Below are 18,473 nucleotides of genomic sequence, written 5' to 3'. Positions count from 1 at the left end.
AGACATAAGAGAACTGAAGTTCCAAGTTATCATGATCAGTTGCAATAATATCACATTCTGAAGTTCAGAACATTTTAGAAAAGTGTAAGAACGTAACTTTTTCAGAATAATTTTACAGTTCTAACACCATTCATCCCTAATTATTTTGCAACCTGTATGTACTACAACTGAAGTGCAGCTACCTCGGGTGGACAGCAGCAACCAGCTGATGCACAGAACATGCATAAATAGGAATGATTATCTAAGGCCACCAGAGCAAGCCTTGAGTCCTCTGAAAATGAACACAAGTTCTTTAAGATCTCTTGTGTCTGCAGTGACAATAGCAAAAAAGGGAACATAGTTTTTCAAAGTTTGTAGCAATAGTAGAAGCTATAGTGTAGACAAGGGTCAAGATTGTTTACCATTATATTATCTAACCCTGCTTAATGTTACCTATTCCCTACCACCTGCAAATATTCACAACCCCACTCACCAACAGAGCTTATGTGTATCATTCCCCCAGTGCTGGCATGGAAGGGGTTTGGAGGAGCAGTAAAAGGTACATCAAGCAACAGATTAAGACCCTCCACTCCACATGCACAGAGATTCAATTTCTGTGGCTGAAATCAGTGGCAATTTTAAATGCATACAATTCACAGATTATAAAGCCAGAAGGGTCCACTGTGATTATGCAATCAAACCTCCTGAATAACAGAAGTCATGGAACTTCCCTGCATTATTTCCTGCTTGAAGTAGAGCATATCTTTTAGGGGGGGAAATCTTCACAGTCATGTCGAACCCACCATTTAAGTCTGTGCCCCATGCACACATTTAACTGCCAAGAGCACCAGTCTCCATTTCCTATCCATGGTCTGATACATACAGGCTTGGCAGAACTCAATTTTTTTAAATAAAATTTCAATAGAAAAATTAGCTGTTTATTCTTAAGCATTTTTTCAGTGTTCACGGACATAAATGTTCAGTTGTGCAACATTATGGGTTTAAACATTGTTCCCATTGTTATCTATTTAAATTTTCACAGCAGGGACAAATTATGGGGGGAAAGGGGTCTGAATTATTTAACAGCAGATGCTGTGATTCACAAAGTTAAAGCTTAAATTGCCAACATAACACGTCAAAACATACACAGTAAATACCCTTAAATCACACTGTGGTTCTCAAGCAGCACTTCGTTTTTTAGAGATGGAAATACTGTTTTCGTCACTTTGCCTGTGTACGCCGCAATGGGTGTTCACCGACATTTCCAGATACAAATTAACCTTTCCAAGCCTATGCAGGTCACAGGTGCCAACAGGCTGTGGCCGAGGTTTAATTCCTAGACACCCTCCCTCCTGCTCTGACAGACTCAGTTGTGTTCCAGCAGAGAGATGGGTGGGTGTCAGGGAGACGCACCCAGGACAGGGAAGGTCGGGGGGGGGGGGGAGGGGGAGGCTGGATGGGGGTGGATGTGGGGGCCCCCATACCGCCCCATGTACAGCCCCACAAAGCCCAGGGCCGGCGTTACCAGAGACGGGGGGGGGACGGACACCATATACTTTACCCACCACCCGCGGCTGCCGGGGTCTCCACCGGGTGGGCGAGTGTCCCTCCCCCGGCCCTACTGGGGCACCCGTGTCCCCGGGGGGCTCCCGCCTGAGGGCGAGTCGGGGCAGCCCAAGAACCAGGGCTCCTGGCTGGGGAAGGCGCCGGGCTCCCCGGGGGATGGAAGCGGCAGTTGCGGGGTCCGGGCCCCGGGACAGGCGGTGCCCAGGGGAGGGGGTGGGGGGCGAGCTCACCCCGCTGCTCCTTCAGCGCCATGACGGAGGCCAGGTAATGGGCCGCGTCGAAGAAGGGGAACATGGGCAGGCGGGAGAAGAGCAGCGGCACCTGCCCCAGCTCCATGATGGCGGCGGCGGCGGCGGCAGCTTCCCCTCAGCCCGGGCCTGGGCCTGGGCCCGGCTCACGCGCCGCCCAAACAGCTGCGGGGCGGGGCTGAGTGTTAATTGGTGGGACCAGCACGGGGGGCGGGCGGTTGCTAGGGGCAGGGGGCGTTATTATCTCTATGGCCACGGGAGCGGGGCCGCCCGGCGCCGGGGGGCAAGTGGGGCAATTTGCCCCAGCGGCGGGTCCGGGTCTCCGGCGGCGGGGGCCCTTCAGTGCTGCCGAAGACGCGGGCCGCCCCGGTGAGTACAAGCGCTGCAGCCCCCCGAATCCCCTGGGCGGCCCCGCGTGGGAGGGCTCAGGTACCACTGGGGGGGTCTGCTCAGGGCAGGGAGTGGAGGACCGAGGGCATGAGGGGAACATCTGCTTGGGGGAATTACAGAACCAGTATGTGGGGATTGGGAATTAGGGACCCGAATGGGAATGGGGGGTTGGTAGGGGGATTAGGGGGATTGTTGGGGGGAGGGATAGCTCAGTGGTTTGAGCATTGGCCTGCTAAACCCAGGGTTATGAGTTCAATCCTTGAGGGGGCCACTTAGGGATCTGGGGCAAAAAATTGGTCCTCCTAGTGAAGGCAGGGGGCTGGACTCAAGGACCCTTCAAGGTCCCTTCCAGTTCTAGGAGATTGGTATATCTCCAATTATTACCTTATAACTGGTATGAGGACTCAGGGTGAGGTTCTACTGGTGAAAGAGGATTTGAGACCTGTACTGAGATGAACACTGTAAATTCCTTAAACAGCTTTTGCTTTAATCACAGGTCTTGAATCCTACATCACTTTAGAAAAACCTCTTGAAATTCTACCAGTAAATAAAGTGGTTAGAGGAACAGGGGAGTTCTCTGCCCTGTGTAACAAAGCTTTCCTGCTCCTACTATACTGATGGTTTATTTACATTACTACTACCACCATCCTCTCTCCCTCCACATGCACAACAACAGAAGGCACAGTGTGTTTTCTTCTTTTAGCAGCCTTGCCTAATGTTTTGACCCTTTAAAATCTAAGTACGTTTACAAAAAAAAGGTGCCTCTTCAGAGAAGTTAACTCAATTTATGTGCACTTGACTTATTTCTGTTGTGTTAGCCTATCCAAGGTGACGACAAATATGCTGCTTTCCCACAGTGTTTCCACTGTAATGCCTCAATGCTGCATTCAGATCCTTGCAGACCCAGGGGTCAAACCATACAGATGTGACTGAAACATCAGGGCACACATATGCTCCATTTACAAGTTAAAAAAAAACACATCTAACTGACACCCCAAACTCAGCCTGGGCTCCAAGAGTCAAGCTGGTTTCTGTCCATCTCATCCACCATCACTAGTCATAGGGACAAAGATATCAGCACTTAAACAGTTCTGCTGATGATGCTACAGGAACCAGAAGAAAAACTGGCTCATTTTGCCATAGCTGTATTGGCTAAATTCATGAAGATCTGCCTCAAAACCAGATGGTTGTACTGCTTAAGGTGTCATTTTTACACTCAATTTTTAAAAATGTAAATAGGGCATAAAAAGTTATGTTGTATGTATAGCCAATCTTCTCTCTTCATTCCAGAAAATGACATTAATGATGCTTGTGTGAAGTTACCTGTTACTAACAGGTCATTTGACAATTCATGCCACTATGAGTCGTTTGGAGCAAGACTTAGAGAGTCCCTCCATGTGCACAGTCACTCAATTTTTATTTTTATTTTTCATTTTTTTGCCTTCCACCAAAGGATCTTAAGGTATTTGGTCTTTGTCTTAATGCTTGTGTTTTGTATGGGGCTGAGCAAGCTCTGTGCTTAATAAATAAGTGACTACATAAAGCTAAAATATCCCAGCCTTTAACAAAACTGCTTGATTCCTATAGGATGATAGAAATTAGAGAGGATGTAGATATATTAAATGACAATCCATCCTGAAAGCATAGGAGGTAATCTCCCCATTGAAGACATACCACTTTAATTGATACTGAATTTGGAACAAATTTCAGTGCTGGAGTAAGCAGGATTATGCCTGTGGTGTTGTACTCTATATGATTTTATGAAAATATGATAATGAGTGTGAATATAATGTAACTGGAAGATGCTTCATGCAAAAAGTCTCTTGTAAGGTATCATTGCAAAGCTTATAATCTACTGAGTGTGGTCATCCTCTTTGTATAAAGGTATCACTCTTGTATCTGAAACTAGAATTATGAAATATAACTCTGAAGTCCTATTGTAGTTGTGCAAAGTGTGGGCCATTAATGGTGGTTTGGAATCTTGATGGCTCCCATTAACCAGGACAATTGAGTATGGATGGCTCTGTTTCTTGCAGGCCTTCCTGTGAGTCAGGCTGGGAGGAATGAGGGTTTGGAGTCTTACAGTGACATGTGATCACGTCACCTGAACTGGAATCCATCTTTAACCTGGAGCTTTATATAGGGTAAAACAGATTTATTTGGGGTTTGAATCCCATTGGGAGCTGGGTATCTGAGTGTTGGAGACAGGAGCACTTCTTAAGCTGTTTTCAGTTAAGCCTGCAGCTCTTGGGGGATGTGGTTCAGATCTGGGTCTGTGTTTGTAGCAGGCTAGCGTGTCTAGCTCAAACCAGCGCAGGGCACTGAAGCCTGAAGCTGCCAGGGGAAACGGGCTCAGAGGTAGTCTCGACACATCAGGTGGCAGTTCCCAAAGGGAATTCTGTGACCCAACCCATCACAATGCCCTATTGAAGTCTGTAGGAATTGATTCTGGTTACACCAGTACACATCACTGTTTCTCTCTACTTTGTGTGTTTTTCTGAGCCCAAAACTACAGAAAAATTACTTGAACTGCTTCTCCAATGAACATGCATCCTAAACACTGAAGTCAATGGAGTTACCTTAAGGAAAATAATAGTTGAATCTTATCAAATAATGTCAGAATTTAACAAGAAAATCTCTGTGTGAGCGGAAATAACTAAAGTACAATACGCTCCCTTCCAAGACAGAAGGCATATACCAGACTGCTGTTCCATCACCATATCATAGACTTTAATAATAGAATCATAGACTTTAAGGTCAGAAGGAACCATTATGATCATCTAGTCTGACACAACACAGGCCACAGAATTTCACCTATCCACTCCTGTATCAAACCCCTAACCTATGTCTGAGCTATTGAAGTCCTCAAATCATGGTTTAAAGACTTCAAGGTGCAGAGAATCCACCAGCAAGTGACCCATGCCCCATGCTGCAGAGGAAGGTGAAAAACCCCAGGGCCTCTGCCAATCTTCCCTGGAGGAAAATTCCTTCCCAACCCCAAATATGGCGATCAGCTAAACCCTGAGCATGTGGGCAAGACTCATCAGCCAGACACACAGGAAAGAATTCTCTGTAGTAACTCAGATCCCACCCCATCTAACATCCCATCACAGACCATTGGGCATATTTACCACTGATACTCTAATTTTGGCAATTAATTGGTCTTTGACTATCCCATCATACCATTCCCTCCATAAACTTATCAAGCTTAGTCTTGAAGCCAGATATGTCTTTTGCCCCCATTACTCCCCTTGGAAGGGACTTCACTCCTCTGATGGTTAGAAACCTTCATCTAATTTCAAGTCTAAACTTCCTAATGGCCAGTTTATATCCATTTGTTCTTGTGTCCACATTGGTACTGAGCTTAAATAATTCCTCTCCCTCCCTGGTATTTATTCCTCTGATATATTTATAGAGAGCAATCATATCCCCCCCTCAGCCTTCTTTTGGTTAGGCTAAACATGCCAAGGTCTTTGAGTCTCCTTTCATAAGACAGGTTTTCCATTCCTCAAATCATCCTAGTGGTCCTTCTCTGTACCTGTTCCAGTTTGAATTCATTATTCTTAAACATGGGAGACCAGAACTGCACACAGTATTCCAGATGAGGTCTCACCAGTGCCTTGTATACTAACTTGTGTACTAACACCTCCTTATCTTTACTGGAAATACCTCGCCTGATGCATCCTAAAACCGCATTAGCTTTTTTAATGGCCATATCACATTGGCGGCTCATAGTCATCCTGTGATCAACCAATACTCCGAGGTCCTTCTCCTCCTCTGTTACTTCCAACTGATGTGCCCCAAGCTTATAACAAAAATTCTTGTTATTAATCCCTAAATGCATGACCTTGTACTTTTCACTGTTAAATTTCATCCTATTACTATTACTCTAGTTTACAAGGTCATCCAGATCTTCCTGTATGATATCCCAATCCTTCTCTGTATTGGCAATACCTCCCAGCTTTGTGTCATCCGCAAACTTTATTCACACATTCCCACTTTTTGTGCCAAAGTCAGTAATAAAAAGATTAAATAAAATTGGTCCCAAAACCGATCTCTGAGGAACTCCACTAGTAACCTCCCTCCAGCCTGACAGTTCACCTTTCAGTATGACCCGTTGTAGTCTCCCCTTTAACCAGTTCCTTATCCATCTTTCAATTTTCATATTGATCCCCATCTTTTCCAATTTAGCTAATAATTCCCCATGTGGAACCATATCAAATGCCTTATTGAAATCAAGGTAAATTAGATCCATTGCATTTCCTTGGTCTAAAAAATCTGTTACCATCTCAAAGAAGGAGATCAGGTTGGTTTGGCATGATCTACCTTTTGTAAAACCATGTTGTATTTTGTCCCAATTACCATTGACCTCAATGTCCTTAACTTCTTTCTCCTTCAAAAAATTTTTCCAAGACCTTGCATACTACAGATGTCAAATTAACAGGCCTGTAGTTACCCAGATCACATTTTTTCCCCTTTCTTAAAAATAGGAACTATGTTAGCAATTCTCCAGTGATACGATACAACCCCTGAGTTTACAGATTCATTAAAAATGCTTGCTAATGGGCTTGCAATTTCATGTGCCAGTTCCTTTAATATTCTTGGATGAAGATTATCTGGGCCCCCCGATTTAGTCCCATTAAGCTGTTCGAGTTTGGCTTCTACCTCAGATGTGGTAATATCTACCTCCATAGCCTCATTCCCATTTGTCATCATTATCCCTAAGTTCCTCATTAGCCTCTTTAGAGACTGAGGCAAAGTATTTGTTTAGATATTGGGCCATGCCTAGATTATCCTTAACCTCCATTCCATCCTCAATGTTTAGCAGTCCCACTTCTTCTTTCTTTGTTTTTTTTCTTATTTATATGGCTATAGAACCTTTTACTATTGGTTTTAATTCCCTTTGCAAGATCCAACTCTACATGGCTTTTGGCCTTTCTCACTTTATCCCTACATGTTCGGACCTCAATAAAGTAGCTTTCATTGCTGATCACGCCCATCTTCCACTCCTTGAAGGCTTTCTGCTTTTTCTTAATCACCTCTCTGAGATGCTTGCTCATCCAACTTGGTCTACAATTCCTGCCTATAATTTTTCCCCCTTTCTTGGGATGCAGGCTTCTAATAGTTTCTGCAACTTTGACTTGATGTAATTCCAGGCCTCCTCTGCCTTTAGATCCACAAGTTCTTCAGTTCAATCCACTTCCCTAACTAATTTCCTTATTTTTTTTAAAGTTAGCCCTTTTAAAATCAAAAACCGTAGTCAAAGATCTATTTTTGTTTATCCTTCCATTTAGTTTAAACTGAATTAGCTCATGATCACTGAACCAATGTTGTCCCCTACAACCATTTCTTCTATGAGGTCCTCACTACTCACCAAAACCAAATCTAAAATGGCATCCCCTCTTGTTTGTTCAGCAACTACTTGGTGAAGGAATCCATCAGCTATCACATCCAGGAAAATCTGAGCCCTATTATTATTACTAGCACTTGTCCTTCAGTCTATATCTGAGAAGTTAAAGTCTCCCACAATCACACAATTCCCATTATTATTTACTTCATTAAAAACATAAAAGAGGTCTCTATCCATATCCAGATCAGATCCTGGTGGTCTATAGCACACCCCAAGCACTATCCCAGGGGAGGCTCTAGTAGCTTTCTTACCCAATGTGATTTTTGCCCAGACAGACTCAGTCTTATCCGTTCCATCCCTTCTTATTTCTTTACAGTCTACCTCATCATTGATATACAATGCTACTCCACCACCTTTGCTTTTATTTCTGTCTTTCCTAAACAGCACATAGCCTTCAATACCTGTACTCCAGTCATGACTACTATTCCACCATGTTTCTGTTATCCCTATAATATCTGGTTTCACTTCCTGCACCAGTAACTCTAGGTCCTCCATTTTGTTACCTAGGCTCCTCTTATTGGTGTACAAACATCTTAATTTTTATGTTTGGCTTCGCTCACATTCTTTACCCGATTAGGCCCAGACGTTCTACTGCCAGTATCACCTATTTGACTGATATCTACACTACCCTTCCTCCTTATGTCCATTCTCCTACCTACGGCTGTATCCTTTCTTACTTCGTTTTCTTCCCTCTCAATGTTAAAATCTGGCGTGGAGATTACCTGGACATCTCCCAGCCATCTTCCCCCAATGCCTGGGTTAAAGCTCTCTTAATCAGTTGTGCCAGCCTCCATCCTAGAAGTCTATTTCCCTCCCTACTCAGGTGAAGTCTATCCCAAGAAAACAGTCCTCTGTCCATGAATGCTTCCCAGTGGCCATACATCCCAAAGCCCTCCTTATAGCACCACTGCCTGAGCCATCTATTGATCATCATAATCTTATCACACCTTTGTCGCCCTTCTCTAGGAACAGGCAGAATCCCACTGAAGATCACCTGAACCTCGATTTCCTTAAGCATCTTCCCTAGCCTGGCATAGTCTCCCTTGATACGTTCCAGTGAGAATCTAGCCATATCATTTGTTCCCACATGAAGGACAATCAGTGGATTCTTTCCCGCTCCCATTAGGATCCTCTTCAGCCTCCGGTCCACATCCTGTATCTTAGCAGCCGGCAGACAGCACACACTTCTGTTCTCTGGATCAGCTCTGGTTTCAGGCCTGTCTATTCTTCTCAGTAAGGAATCCCCAATCACGTAGACCTGCTTTTTCCTGGTGATGGTGCGATTCTCCGGTCTATGCCCTGTTCCCTCTGTCTGCAAGTCCTCTCGATTCCTATTCTCCCTTGAAATCCTCCGCAACCCATCCTGTATCCTCCTGGGGCTCATATTTGGTGGTGTTATCTCCATTGACTCTTTCCCTCTTCCTATAGGACTGGCTGCTCTTCTCTTCTTCCTTGCCCTCTCACCTTCAGTGAGCACCTGCTGTGCCCCTTCTTCATTTTCCAACTCTGCAAACTTGTTCCTGAGCTTTTTTTCTCTTTCACTAGCCCATCTTTTCCTTTGCCTGGTTCTCTTAATCACATGCTTCCACTGTCCTCACCCAGCAGTCTCCCCTCAGAGTTCTTTGGTCCTGCTTCCATCTGCAAGTCTGAGCTTTTCCCTTCAGACTCCTCATGTCTTTGCTCCATCATCTGCTCAAACCCCCTTCTAAACTCAACCAGAATTTCCACCTGCACCTCCAATCCTCAGATCTTTTCTTCCATCAGCTCTATCAAGCGGCACTTCATGCAGATGAAACTCTTTTCAGGTACCCCTCCAGGATCATGTACATGCCGCAGTTTCCACATCCAATCATCTTCATTGTGTCTTCCGCTGCTTGGGTCACTACCACTGCTGCCTCTGTATCTGTCATAGGCTTCCCACCTAAATCCTGTAAATCCGGGAAACACAAACCAAAACAAAACCCTAACAAAACACTGCCAGAACACCACACATTCCCTTCACTAGCCTGTCTATTCCTCTGCTTGCCTCTTAGTCTTCCCCCCAAACTCCCCTTGCAGACTCCTCTGTTTACAGCTCTGTTTGCTGACTCCTGTGCCGCTGCAGCTGTCTGTGCCACTGCCTGACTGGCTGGCTACCTTTATAGAACCCCTAGTCAGAGAAGCCCCGCTTCCTAATCAGGGCTCAGCTTCTCTCCCAGCACACTGCTCCTACCAGCCTCTACATATACAAATATAAATAGCTACAAATACCTTCTCCTCCAACAGAGAGGAGCAAGGGTGAACCTTTATTGCTGATCCTTTTAATGAAATTCTTACATCTCCCAAGCATCTGATCACATATCTGCACCTCAGTTGCCCTCTACCTCTGTTATTGTCTGTAGTCTCCCCCTGCTGGGCAGATAATGTGGCTTGTTAGGGTTTAACCCTCCAGCCAAACCTCAGGTACATGGGGAATTATTAATTACATTTGAAAAGATGGGGATCAATATGAAAATTGAAAGGTAGATAAGGAACTGGTTAAAGGAGAGACTACAATGGGTCGTACTGAAAGGTGAACTGTCAGACTGGCAGGAGGTTACTAGGGGAGTTCCTCAGGGATCAGTTTTGGGACCAATCTTATTTAATCTTTTTATTACTGACCTTGGCACAAAAAGTGGGAATGTGCTAATAAAGTTTGCGGATGACACAAAGCTGGGAAGTATTGCTAACACAGAGAAGGACCGGGATATCCTACAGGAAGATCTAGATGACCTTGTAAACTGGAGAAATAGTAATAGGATGAAATTTAATAGTGAAAAGTGCAAGGTCATGCATTTAGGGATTAATAACAAGAATTTTAGTTATAAATTGGGGATGCATCAGTTGGAAATAACAGAGGAGGAGAAGGACCTCGGAGTATTGGTTGATCACAGGATGACTATGAGCCGCCAATGTGATATGGCCGTTAAAAAGGCTAATGCAGTTTTAGAATGCATCAGGCGAGGTATTTCCAGCCAAGATAAGGAGGTGTTAGTACCATTATACAAGGCACTGGTGAGACCTCATCTGGAATACTGTGTGCAGTTCTGGTCTCCCATGTTTAAGAAGAATGAATTCAAACTGGAACAGGTTCAGAGACGGGCTACTAGGATGATCCGAGGAATGGAAAACCTGTCTTATGAAAGGAGACTCAAAGAGCTTGGCTTGTTTAGCCTAACCAAAAGAAGGTTGAGGGGGGATATGATTGCTCTTTATAAATATATCAGAGGGATAAATATTAGGGAGGGAAAGGAATTATTTAAGCTTAGTACCAATGTGGACACAAGAACAAATGGATATAAACTGGACACTAGGAAATTTAGACTTGAAATTAGACAAAGGTTTCTAACCATCAGAGGAGTGAAGTTCTGGAACAGCCTTCCAAGGGGAGTAATGGGGGCAAAAGACACATCTGGCTTTAAGACTAAGCTTGATAAGTTTATGGAGGGGGTGGTATGATGGGATAGCCTAATTCTGGCAATTAATTTGGCAACTGATCTTTGATTATCAGCAGGTAAGTATGCCCAGTGGCAGGGCCGGCCTTAGGAAGTGCGAGGCCCAATTTGAACAGTTTCAGTGGGGCCCCGGCAGGGATGACTTAAAAAAAAATGTAAAAAAACACGTGGGGCTTGTGCTCACCGGGCGGTGCGCCGAGTCTTTGGCGGCACTTCAGCGGCGGGTCCTTCGCTCGCTCCAGGTCTTCGGCGGCACAGACCTGAAGCAAGCGAAGGACCCGCCGCCGAAGTTCTGCTGGAGACCTGGAGCGCTGCCAGGTGAGTACAAGCCCTACGTGTTTTTTACATTTTTTTGTAAATGTAAATTCGGGGGAATTAGTGGAAGCCGGCCCTGCCCAGTGGTCAGGGATGGGATGGGATCTGAGTTACTACAGAGAATTCTTTCCTGGGTGCTGGGTGGTGAGTCTTGCCCACATGCTCAGGGTTTAACTGATTGCCATATTTGGGGTCGGGAAGGAATTTCCCTCCAGGGCAGATTGGCAGAGGCCCTGGAGGTTTTTCGCCTTCTTCTGCAGCATGGGGCACAGGTCACTTGCTGGAGGATTCTCTTCAACCACAATTTGAGGACTTCGATAACTCAGACATAGGTTAGGGGTTTGTTATAGAAGTGGATGGGTGAGATTCTGTGGCCTGCATTGTGCAGGAGGTCAGACTAGATAATCATAATGGTCCCTTCTGACCTTAAATCATAGAATCATAGAATCTCAGGGTTGGAAGGGACCTTAGGAGGTCATCTAGTCCAATCCCCTGCTCAAAGCAGGACCAAACCCAACTAAATCATCCCAGCCAGGGCTTTGTCAAGCCTGACCTTAAAAACCTCTAAGGAAGGAGATTCCACCACCTCCCTAGGTAACCCATTCCAGTTCTTCACCATCCTACTAGTGAAAAAGTTTTTCCTAATATCCAACCTAAACCTCCCCCTCTGCAACTTGAGACCATTACTCCTTGTTCTGTCATCTTCTACCACTAAGAACAGTCTAGATCCATCCTCTTTGGAACCCCCTTTCAGGTAGTTGAAAGCAGCTATCAAATCCCCCCTCATTCTTCTCTTCTGCAGACTAAACAATCCCAGTTCCCTCAGCCTCTCCTCATAAGTCATGTGCTCCAGCCCCCTAATCATTTTTGTTGCCGTCCGCTGGACTCTCTCCAATTTATCCACATCCTTCTTGTAGTGTGGGGCCCAAAACTGGATACAGTACTCCAAATGGGGCCTCACCAGTGCTGAGTAGAGGGGAATGATCACATCTCTTGATCTGCTGGAAATGCCCCTACTTATACAACCCAAAATGCCATTAGCCTTCTTGGCAACAAGGGCACACTGTTGACTCATATTCAGCTTTTCGTCCACCGTAACCGCTATGAATCTATGAGTCTAGGTAGAGTCCTTCCCCTTTCAGGGCTCAGAACCATAAATAGTCTCCAAGCTAACTAAGAAGTTCCTTACACTGATGATATATGGGGGGATGTCCTCTCTCTTTCCCTCCTTGGAAGCCCGCTCCCTGAAGCCCCAAAATAAATTGGTAAACCCACCAGTCCTCCAGCTCCTACTAGTGCCATGTGACTAACTAACTCCCATGATTTTATCACAAGTCTCATGACATATGATGTTTCACTTAAAGCTCCTGCTCCATACAGATCCCTAAATTGTCTGCTCCTGGCAAAGTGATTACATGAAAAGCTCAGTTTTCATTTAAAAAACAAAAGTAGGTTTCTAGCCCTCAGGGATGCAGAGAAAAACTTGAAAATGTGACCTGAGTGCACCCGAAGGGCTCAGACACCAAATAAACAGAACCAAAATGTTTTGTTGTTGTTTTGTAAATTCCATTCCATTTTGGGGCCTGACTCATTACTTTTGAACACCTGGGGTTGGCAATCCTGCTAATGGTACATTGCCTCAAGCCTTTTCCTTCTTGTTGCACCCCTTCAGCTGCCTTCCAGGACCTTCCTTCTCACACACTTTCCACAGCTTCATGGGTTTCATGCTTCTTTTTCTTCTCTTGACAGAACCTTTTAACCAGATTCTTGTTCCCCAGTTTTTTCAGCTTCTTGCCACCAAGCACTTCCTAAATCCTTCTCCAATAATATCACCCCTCAGCTTATATATGGCCCGAGTACATTCATCACATGATTCCCTTTTGATCAGGTGATCCAGGAATACACTTCCCTCCTGAGAAGCTACATTTCCCAAAATTCCATTCTATTAAAGGGGCCAGTAATCTCCCCCACTTTAGCAGGACTTGACCTTAAAGGGCTCACCAGGCTCTGCTATCCTTCCCAGGATAGAAAGACTATGGTTTTAATTTTTGTGATGTAAATTGTACACTGTGGGAGGGAGTAGGTGATGAATAAGGTATAAAGGATGGGCTGTGCTGTGAGGTGATTGGTTGAGTGATACACAGAGGAATGATGCCTATTGAAGGCCGTGATAGAGGAACAAGAACAGATTTAGTTGGATGGCTGGGTATTCCATGAATTGAGGGGTGTTTCCCCAGCTTATCCTGGTCCTGACTGGATACCCTTGCGTTAATGTCGAGGCAAGAGTGGGTGATAGGTGTATACAACATTCCTCCAACCCAGCAAGGGTCAGTGGGAGTTTTAAAATAGGAGGCAGGGTGATCATTTTTTTGATCTGGACTTTGCTTCAGGAATTTTTTCAGCAAACATAGCAAGCGGAGCAAAGGTTCTTGGACTAGGATATATTCATTAACTATGAGGGATGAGCTGTGGAATAATTCCAGCAACAGAGATGAGATCCAGGTGACTGGAGGCTTGAGGTTCCAGAAGCAACCTGTGTAAGGGAGGGAGTGCACCATTCAATGGACACCCTCAAGTGAGAACCAGTCTAACACCACTTCTGGCTGCCCGTACGCTCCTGACTTCATCCATGACAAACATTCCAGCTCCTTCCAGCAGCTGCTCAATCATCCTGCACCCCAGCGATGAGCCCACTTGCTTTGCTTCTTGCCATAAGTGTTATATAAAAAATCCTCCCAGTTGGTCTCTGTAGTGATATTCTTAAATTAAAGGAAGATAGAGTGGTAACTAAGCTGCTTTTTTATTATCCCAGTTACTAGAAGAGAATTTTGGAAAATTCTTATAATTGTTATATTTGTATTATAGTTATGTCCAGATTAGGACTCCATTATGCCAGATACTATATATATGCATATTGAGGGACAGTCTCTGCCTCCAAAGAACTTACAGTGTAAATAGACAGGACAGGAAAAAGGAGGGAGATACTATTTCCCCAATTTTACAGATGGGGAACTGAGTCACAGAGAGATTGACTGTTTGACATTGGTCCAGTCATTTAATCTGTGGCAGAGCTGTGAACTGAACCCAGATCTCCTAAATCTCAGTTCCAGGCCAATGTCGTAATCACATGATCATCTTTACTCTCTCTATACAACTATTAATATGAAGATCACTTCTCAGGAAAAGCAGTTGAAGCACAAATTGTTAATATTTTTTGACCTGTCCTTATAAAAATGGAAATCAAGGTCATTTTCCTCTGTAGAATGTTGATTAGCAAATCTTCAGGTATAGTAGCAAAGAATCCTGTGGCACCTTATAGACTAACATCTATCCGACGATGTTAGTCTATAAGGTTAATCATGCATCCGACGAAGTGGGTATTCACCCACGAAAGCTCATGCTGCAAAACGTCTGTTAGTCTATAAGGTGCCACAGGATTCTTTGCTGCTTTTACAGATCCAGACTAACACAGCTACCCCTCTGATACTTCAGGTATAGTGTGATTCAGTAGGAAGTTAGTAAATTGTGTCCTTGTCCTAAGGTCATTTTCCTAAGGCAGTAATGAGTTAAAATGTAATTTTTTTCTTCCATTAAATGAACTGTGATACATCTGCACAGCTGTATCCATCTGCACAGCTGTATCCATCAAAGAATACTTGATAATGTTTTATAGGATGTTAATTACGTGCTTCTTCCAGTCACTGACTCGATAAAGAAATATCCTTTCTAGGTTACTTCACTTCTTGCAGTACTGCTTTTTTCCCACTGAGTGGCATCAGGTTCATTTCTGAAAAGCAAAAGCAATTCAAACTAGCTTGCATGTGGTTATGGGACATGGGAGAGGGAGAGAAAGTGGCAATCAGGGCCGGCTTTAGGCCGATTCGCCCGATTCCTGGGAATCAGGCCCTGCGCCGAAGAGGGCCCCATGCCTTAGGCGCCTTTTTAATTTTTTTTACTTACTCTGGCTGCCGTCTGTCTGCTCCGGGGTCTTCCGTGGCCCCGCTCCCCTGATCAAAGCGCAGGCGGGAGCGCGGCTGCCCCGCGGCCCCGCTCTCCCAGCTGGAGCTCCGGCCGGAGCGCGGCAAGCCCCGCGGCCCCGGCTGGAGCTCCAGTTGGAGCGCGGCAAGCCCCGCGGCCCCGCTCTCCCAGCTGGAGCTCCGGCCGGAGCGCGGCAAGCCCCGCGGCCCCGGCTGGAGCTCCGGCTGGAGCACGGCAAGCCCCGCGGCCCCACTCTCCCGGCTAAAGCTCTGGCCCAAGCACGGCAAGCCCCGCAGCCCTGCTCTCCCGGCTGGAGCTCCGGCTGGAGCGTGGCAAGCCCCGCGGCCCCGGCTGGAGCTCCAGTTGGAGCGCGGCAAGCCCCACGGCCCCACTCTCCCAGCTGGAGCTCCGGCCGGAGTGCGGCAAGCCCCGCGGCCCCGCTCTCCCAGCTGGAGCTCCAGCCGGAGCGCGGCAAGCCCTACTCTGCAGCCCCACTCTCCCAGCTGGCACTCTGGGCCCTTTAAATAGCCCCCAGAGCCCTGGGATAGTGGGGGGTTTGGGGGCTATTTAAAGGGCCGGGGCTCCAGCTGCCTCTGCTGCACCCCCTGCCCACACCAGCCCCGCGCCCCCTGCCTGCAGCCAGCTCTGCACCCCGTGCCCACAGCCAGACCCTGCCAAACCCCCTGCCCTGTCTCCAGCCAACCCCTGCCACACACCCCTGCGGCCCTGCCCAAAGCCAGCCAGCCCCACACACACCCCTGCCCGCACCCAGCCCTGCACCCCCTGCTCTATCTCCAGCCAACCCCTGCTGCACCCCCCTGCCTGAAGCCAGCCAGTCCCGCACTCCTCTGTCTCCAGCCCTGCCAACCCCTGCCGCACCCCCCTGCGGCCCTGCCTGAAGCCAGCCCGCCCCACACACCCCTGTCTCCAGCCAGCCCCGCACCCCTTGCCCTGCCTGCAGCCAGACCCTACCTCCAGTCAGCCCCTGCCCTGTCTCTAGCCAGCCCCGCACCCCTTGCCCTGCCTGCAGCCAGACGCTACCCTTTTTTTTTTTTAGTCATCCCTGCCCGGGCCTCGCCGAAAATGTTCGAATTGGGCCCCGCACTTCCTAAAGCCGGCTCTGATGGCAATAAGTACATTTAGGAAGCCACTTTAAAAGTACTCATTGCTTTGTTATACAGTACTAGATGTTCCTTTGGAGAGGGGCCTTAAGCATGCTATACTAATGATTCCCTCTCGTGTGGAATGAGGGAGACCCAGGTGCCAAAGGTTGTTAGAGCCCTGCACGGATACAAAATTTGTATCTGCATCCAATCGGCAATCTGCAGACATGATCAGCGGATATAAAGCGGATATCAGCAGATTTTCAGGGCTCTAAAGACAGTAGTGGGTGGGCCATGACTGATTTTATGGTCTGGGAACAGTTTTTAAATGAAACATCAAAATGGGAATGGCAACCAATTCTCTTACTTCCTGGAGATGTAAGAGAAGGAGCTGGATGCCGGATGTGTATTGAAAATTTAAAAAAAGGTTTGCTTCTGATGCAGTGAGAGAGAGAGCACAAGCAGGAGACTACCAGTGTTTCCTAATCAAGTTGTTGCTGAAAAGCAAGGAGTGTGGCAGGCAGGTTCTTTATCTCGTTATGGAAAAAATTACTTCACCAAAAATAAATCAGACATGAGCAACACATGGTCAGTGCTAGTGCTGGATTGGAATCTGATCTAGAAAAAAACAACAACTGGCCACAGACTTTCCAGAGATCAAAGATTCTTCAAGAGTAATTAGAAGACGGCAGATGAAGAGCATATACCTGAAATTAATCATATCCAGCCTTCTACCTGATATGCAACCACTCAGAGAGCTGATGACTCCCCTGTGTGGCATGAAGAAAAACAAAGGCGATGAAGATGGTAGCGATGGTATGCCTGCAGCACTATTAGATAAACTTCACAATACAAGGGAGAGTGGGAATCAGATGCCTCCTCAGACCTAACAGAAACTGGGGGAGGAGGGGAGCGCATTCATCAGCACGGCAAGGCATTCAGCTTTATTGCATGAGCATGGAATTCACGATCAACTCCCCAGAGCACAAGCCGTGAATGGTTCTACAGCCAAATAAATGTTTGGATGAACTTCCACCTAAAGCAAAAAAAGTTTTGCCTTAGACACCTGCACTTCACCTACCAGTCTTCACAACTGCCTAAGAAATATTTTGACAGCTGTAATTTCCCTTTCTGAAGAAAAATGGGACTTTGAGAAAGGAGTTCAAGTGCATGTTGACTTTGTGACAGAATATCCCCAAATCCACCACCCCATCACAACAGAAAGTGGCAGTTTAAAAGACAGACACCATCATCCTGTAAAAGCAGCAAAGAGTCTTTCATGGGTGAATACTCACTTCGTCGGATGCATGTCCAACGAAGTGGGTATTCACCCACAAAAGCTCATGCTCCAAAATGTCTGTTAGTCTATAAGGTGCCACAGGACTCTTTGCTGCTTTTACAGATCCAGACTAACACGGCTACCACTCTGATACTTGACACCATCATTCTGTGACACTCCAGATCTTACAAAAGAGGCCGAAGACATACAACAAGGTATTAATTTCATCCCTCATGGTGGAGAATGTACCCATGGGAAAAAGGACTGGTTGCTTCTTTTCTAGTAAAGTTGCTAGTGAAAATTGGATCTACTTATTTAACCTTTAATGTCTTAACGTCTGGGAACCTTGTTGGGGGTTGAAGTCCGAACTTGGCAACAGGGCCTAGCAGCAAGAGTCAACAGCTGTGTCACCCAATGGCGAGAGTCAATGGCTGAGGGGTAGGGGAACCTAAGCCTTCCCTGCTTCACCAGGTTCTGATCTGGGGCCCTGTGAGTAATGGTTCAACTGTGCAGCCAGGGCTCCCCATGCCTGCTCCCTGAGCCACTTCCTATCCCGGCTTAAGTTTCACTTATGCCACTGGTCTGTGTCTGGATTCCCCTTGGAGTTCTCTCTCTGTTCATGCTCCGAAGGGTTTTCCTCTATCAGTCATGGCCCATCATTCCCACCCCTGTGGATGAAGGGCCTGCAATGGCTTGGTGGGTGGGCCTGGTCCCAGCCACGTGGAGCCCCAG

The 18,473-nt window shown here is 46.3% G+C and overlaps 1 protein-coding gene and 2 long non-coding RNA genes across 3 annotated transcripts in view; 1 reads left to right on the top strand and 2 right to left on the bottom strand.

Moving 5' to 3' along the window:
- Positions 1-1,976, bottom strand: part of TMEM38B (transmembrane protein 38B) — a 56,792-nt gene extending 54,816 nt beyond the window's left edge. Inside the window, exon 1 of the mRNA XM_039545605.1 lies at positions 1,776-1,976. Within this exon, the coding sequence (XP_039401539.1) occupies positions 1,776-1,881 (106 nt within the window). The 5' untranslated portion in view covers positions 1,882-1,976. The remainder of the gene's footprint in view (positions 1-1,775) is intronic.
- A 134-nt stretch (positions 1,977-2,110) lies between these two features.
- Positions 2,111-14,112, top strand: LOC120407782. Its single transcript, XR_005600251.1, has 3 exons — positions 2,111-2,162; positions 3,474-3,645; positions 13,772-14,112. It is a non-coding gene; the product is annotated as an uncharacterized LOC120407782 (long non-coding RNA).
- Positions 13,457-15,475, bottom strand: LOC120407780. The gene is made up of 3 exons (XR_005600248.1): positions 15,342-15,475; positions 15,067-15,168; positions 13,457-14,140 (listed from the first exon to the last, which is right to left on the bottom strand). It is a non-coding gene; the product is annotated as an uncharacterized LOC120407780 (long non-coding RNA).
- Between the last annotated feature and the right edge of the window lie 2,998 nt (positions 15,476-18,473).

Source organism: Mauremys reevesii, linkage group 6, assembly GCF_016161935.1.
Source record: "Mauremys reevesii isolate NIE-2019 linkage group 6, ASM1616193v1, whole genome shotgun sequence".
NCBI lineage: Eukaryota > Metazoa > Chordata > Testudines > Geoemydidae > Mauremys > Mauremys reevesii.
This window is presented reverse-complemented; position numbering and strand designations above follow the sequence as displayed.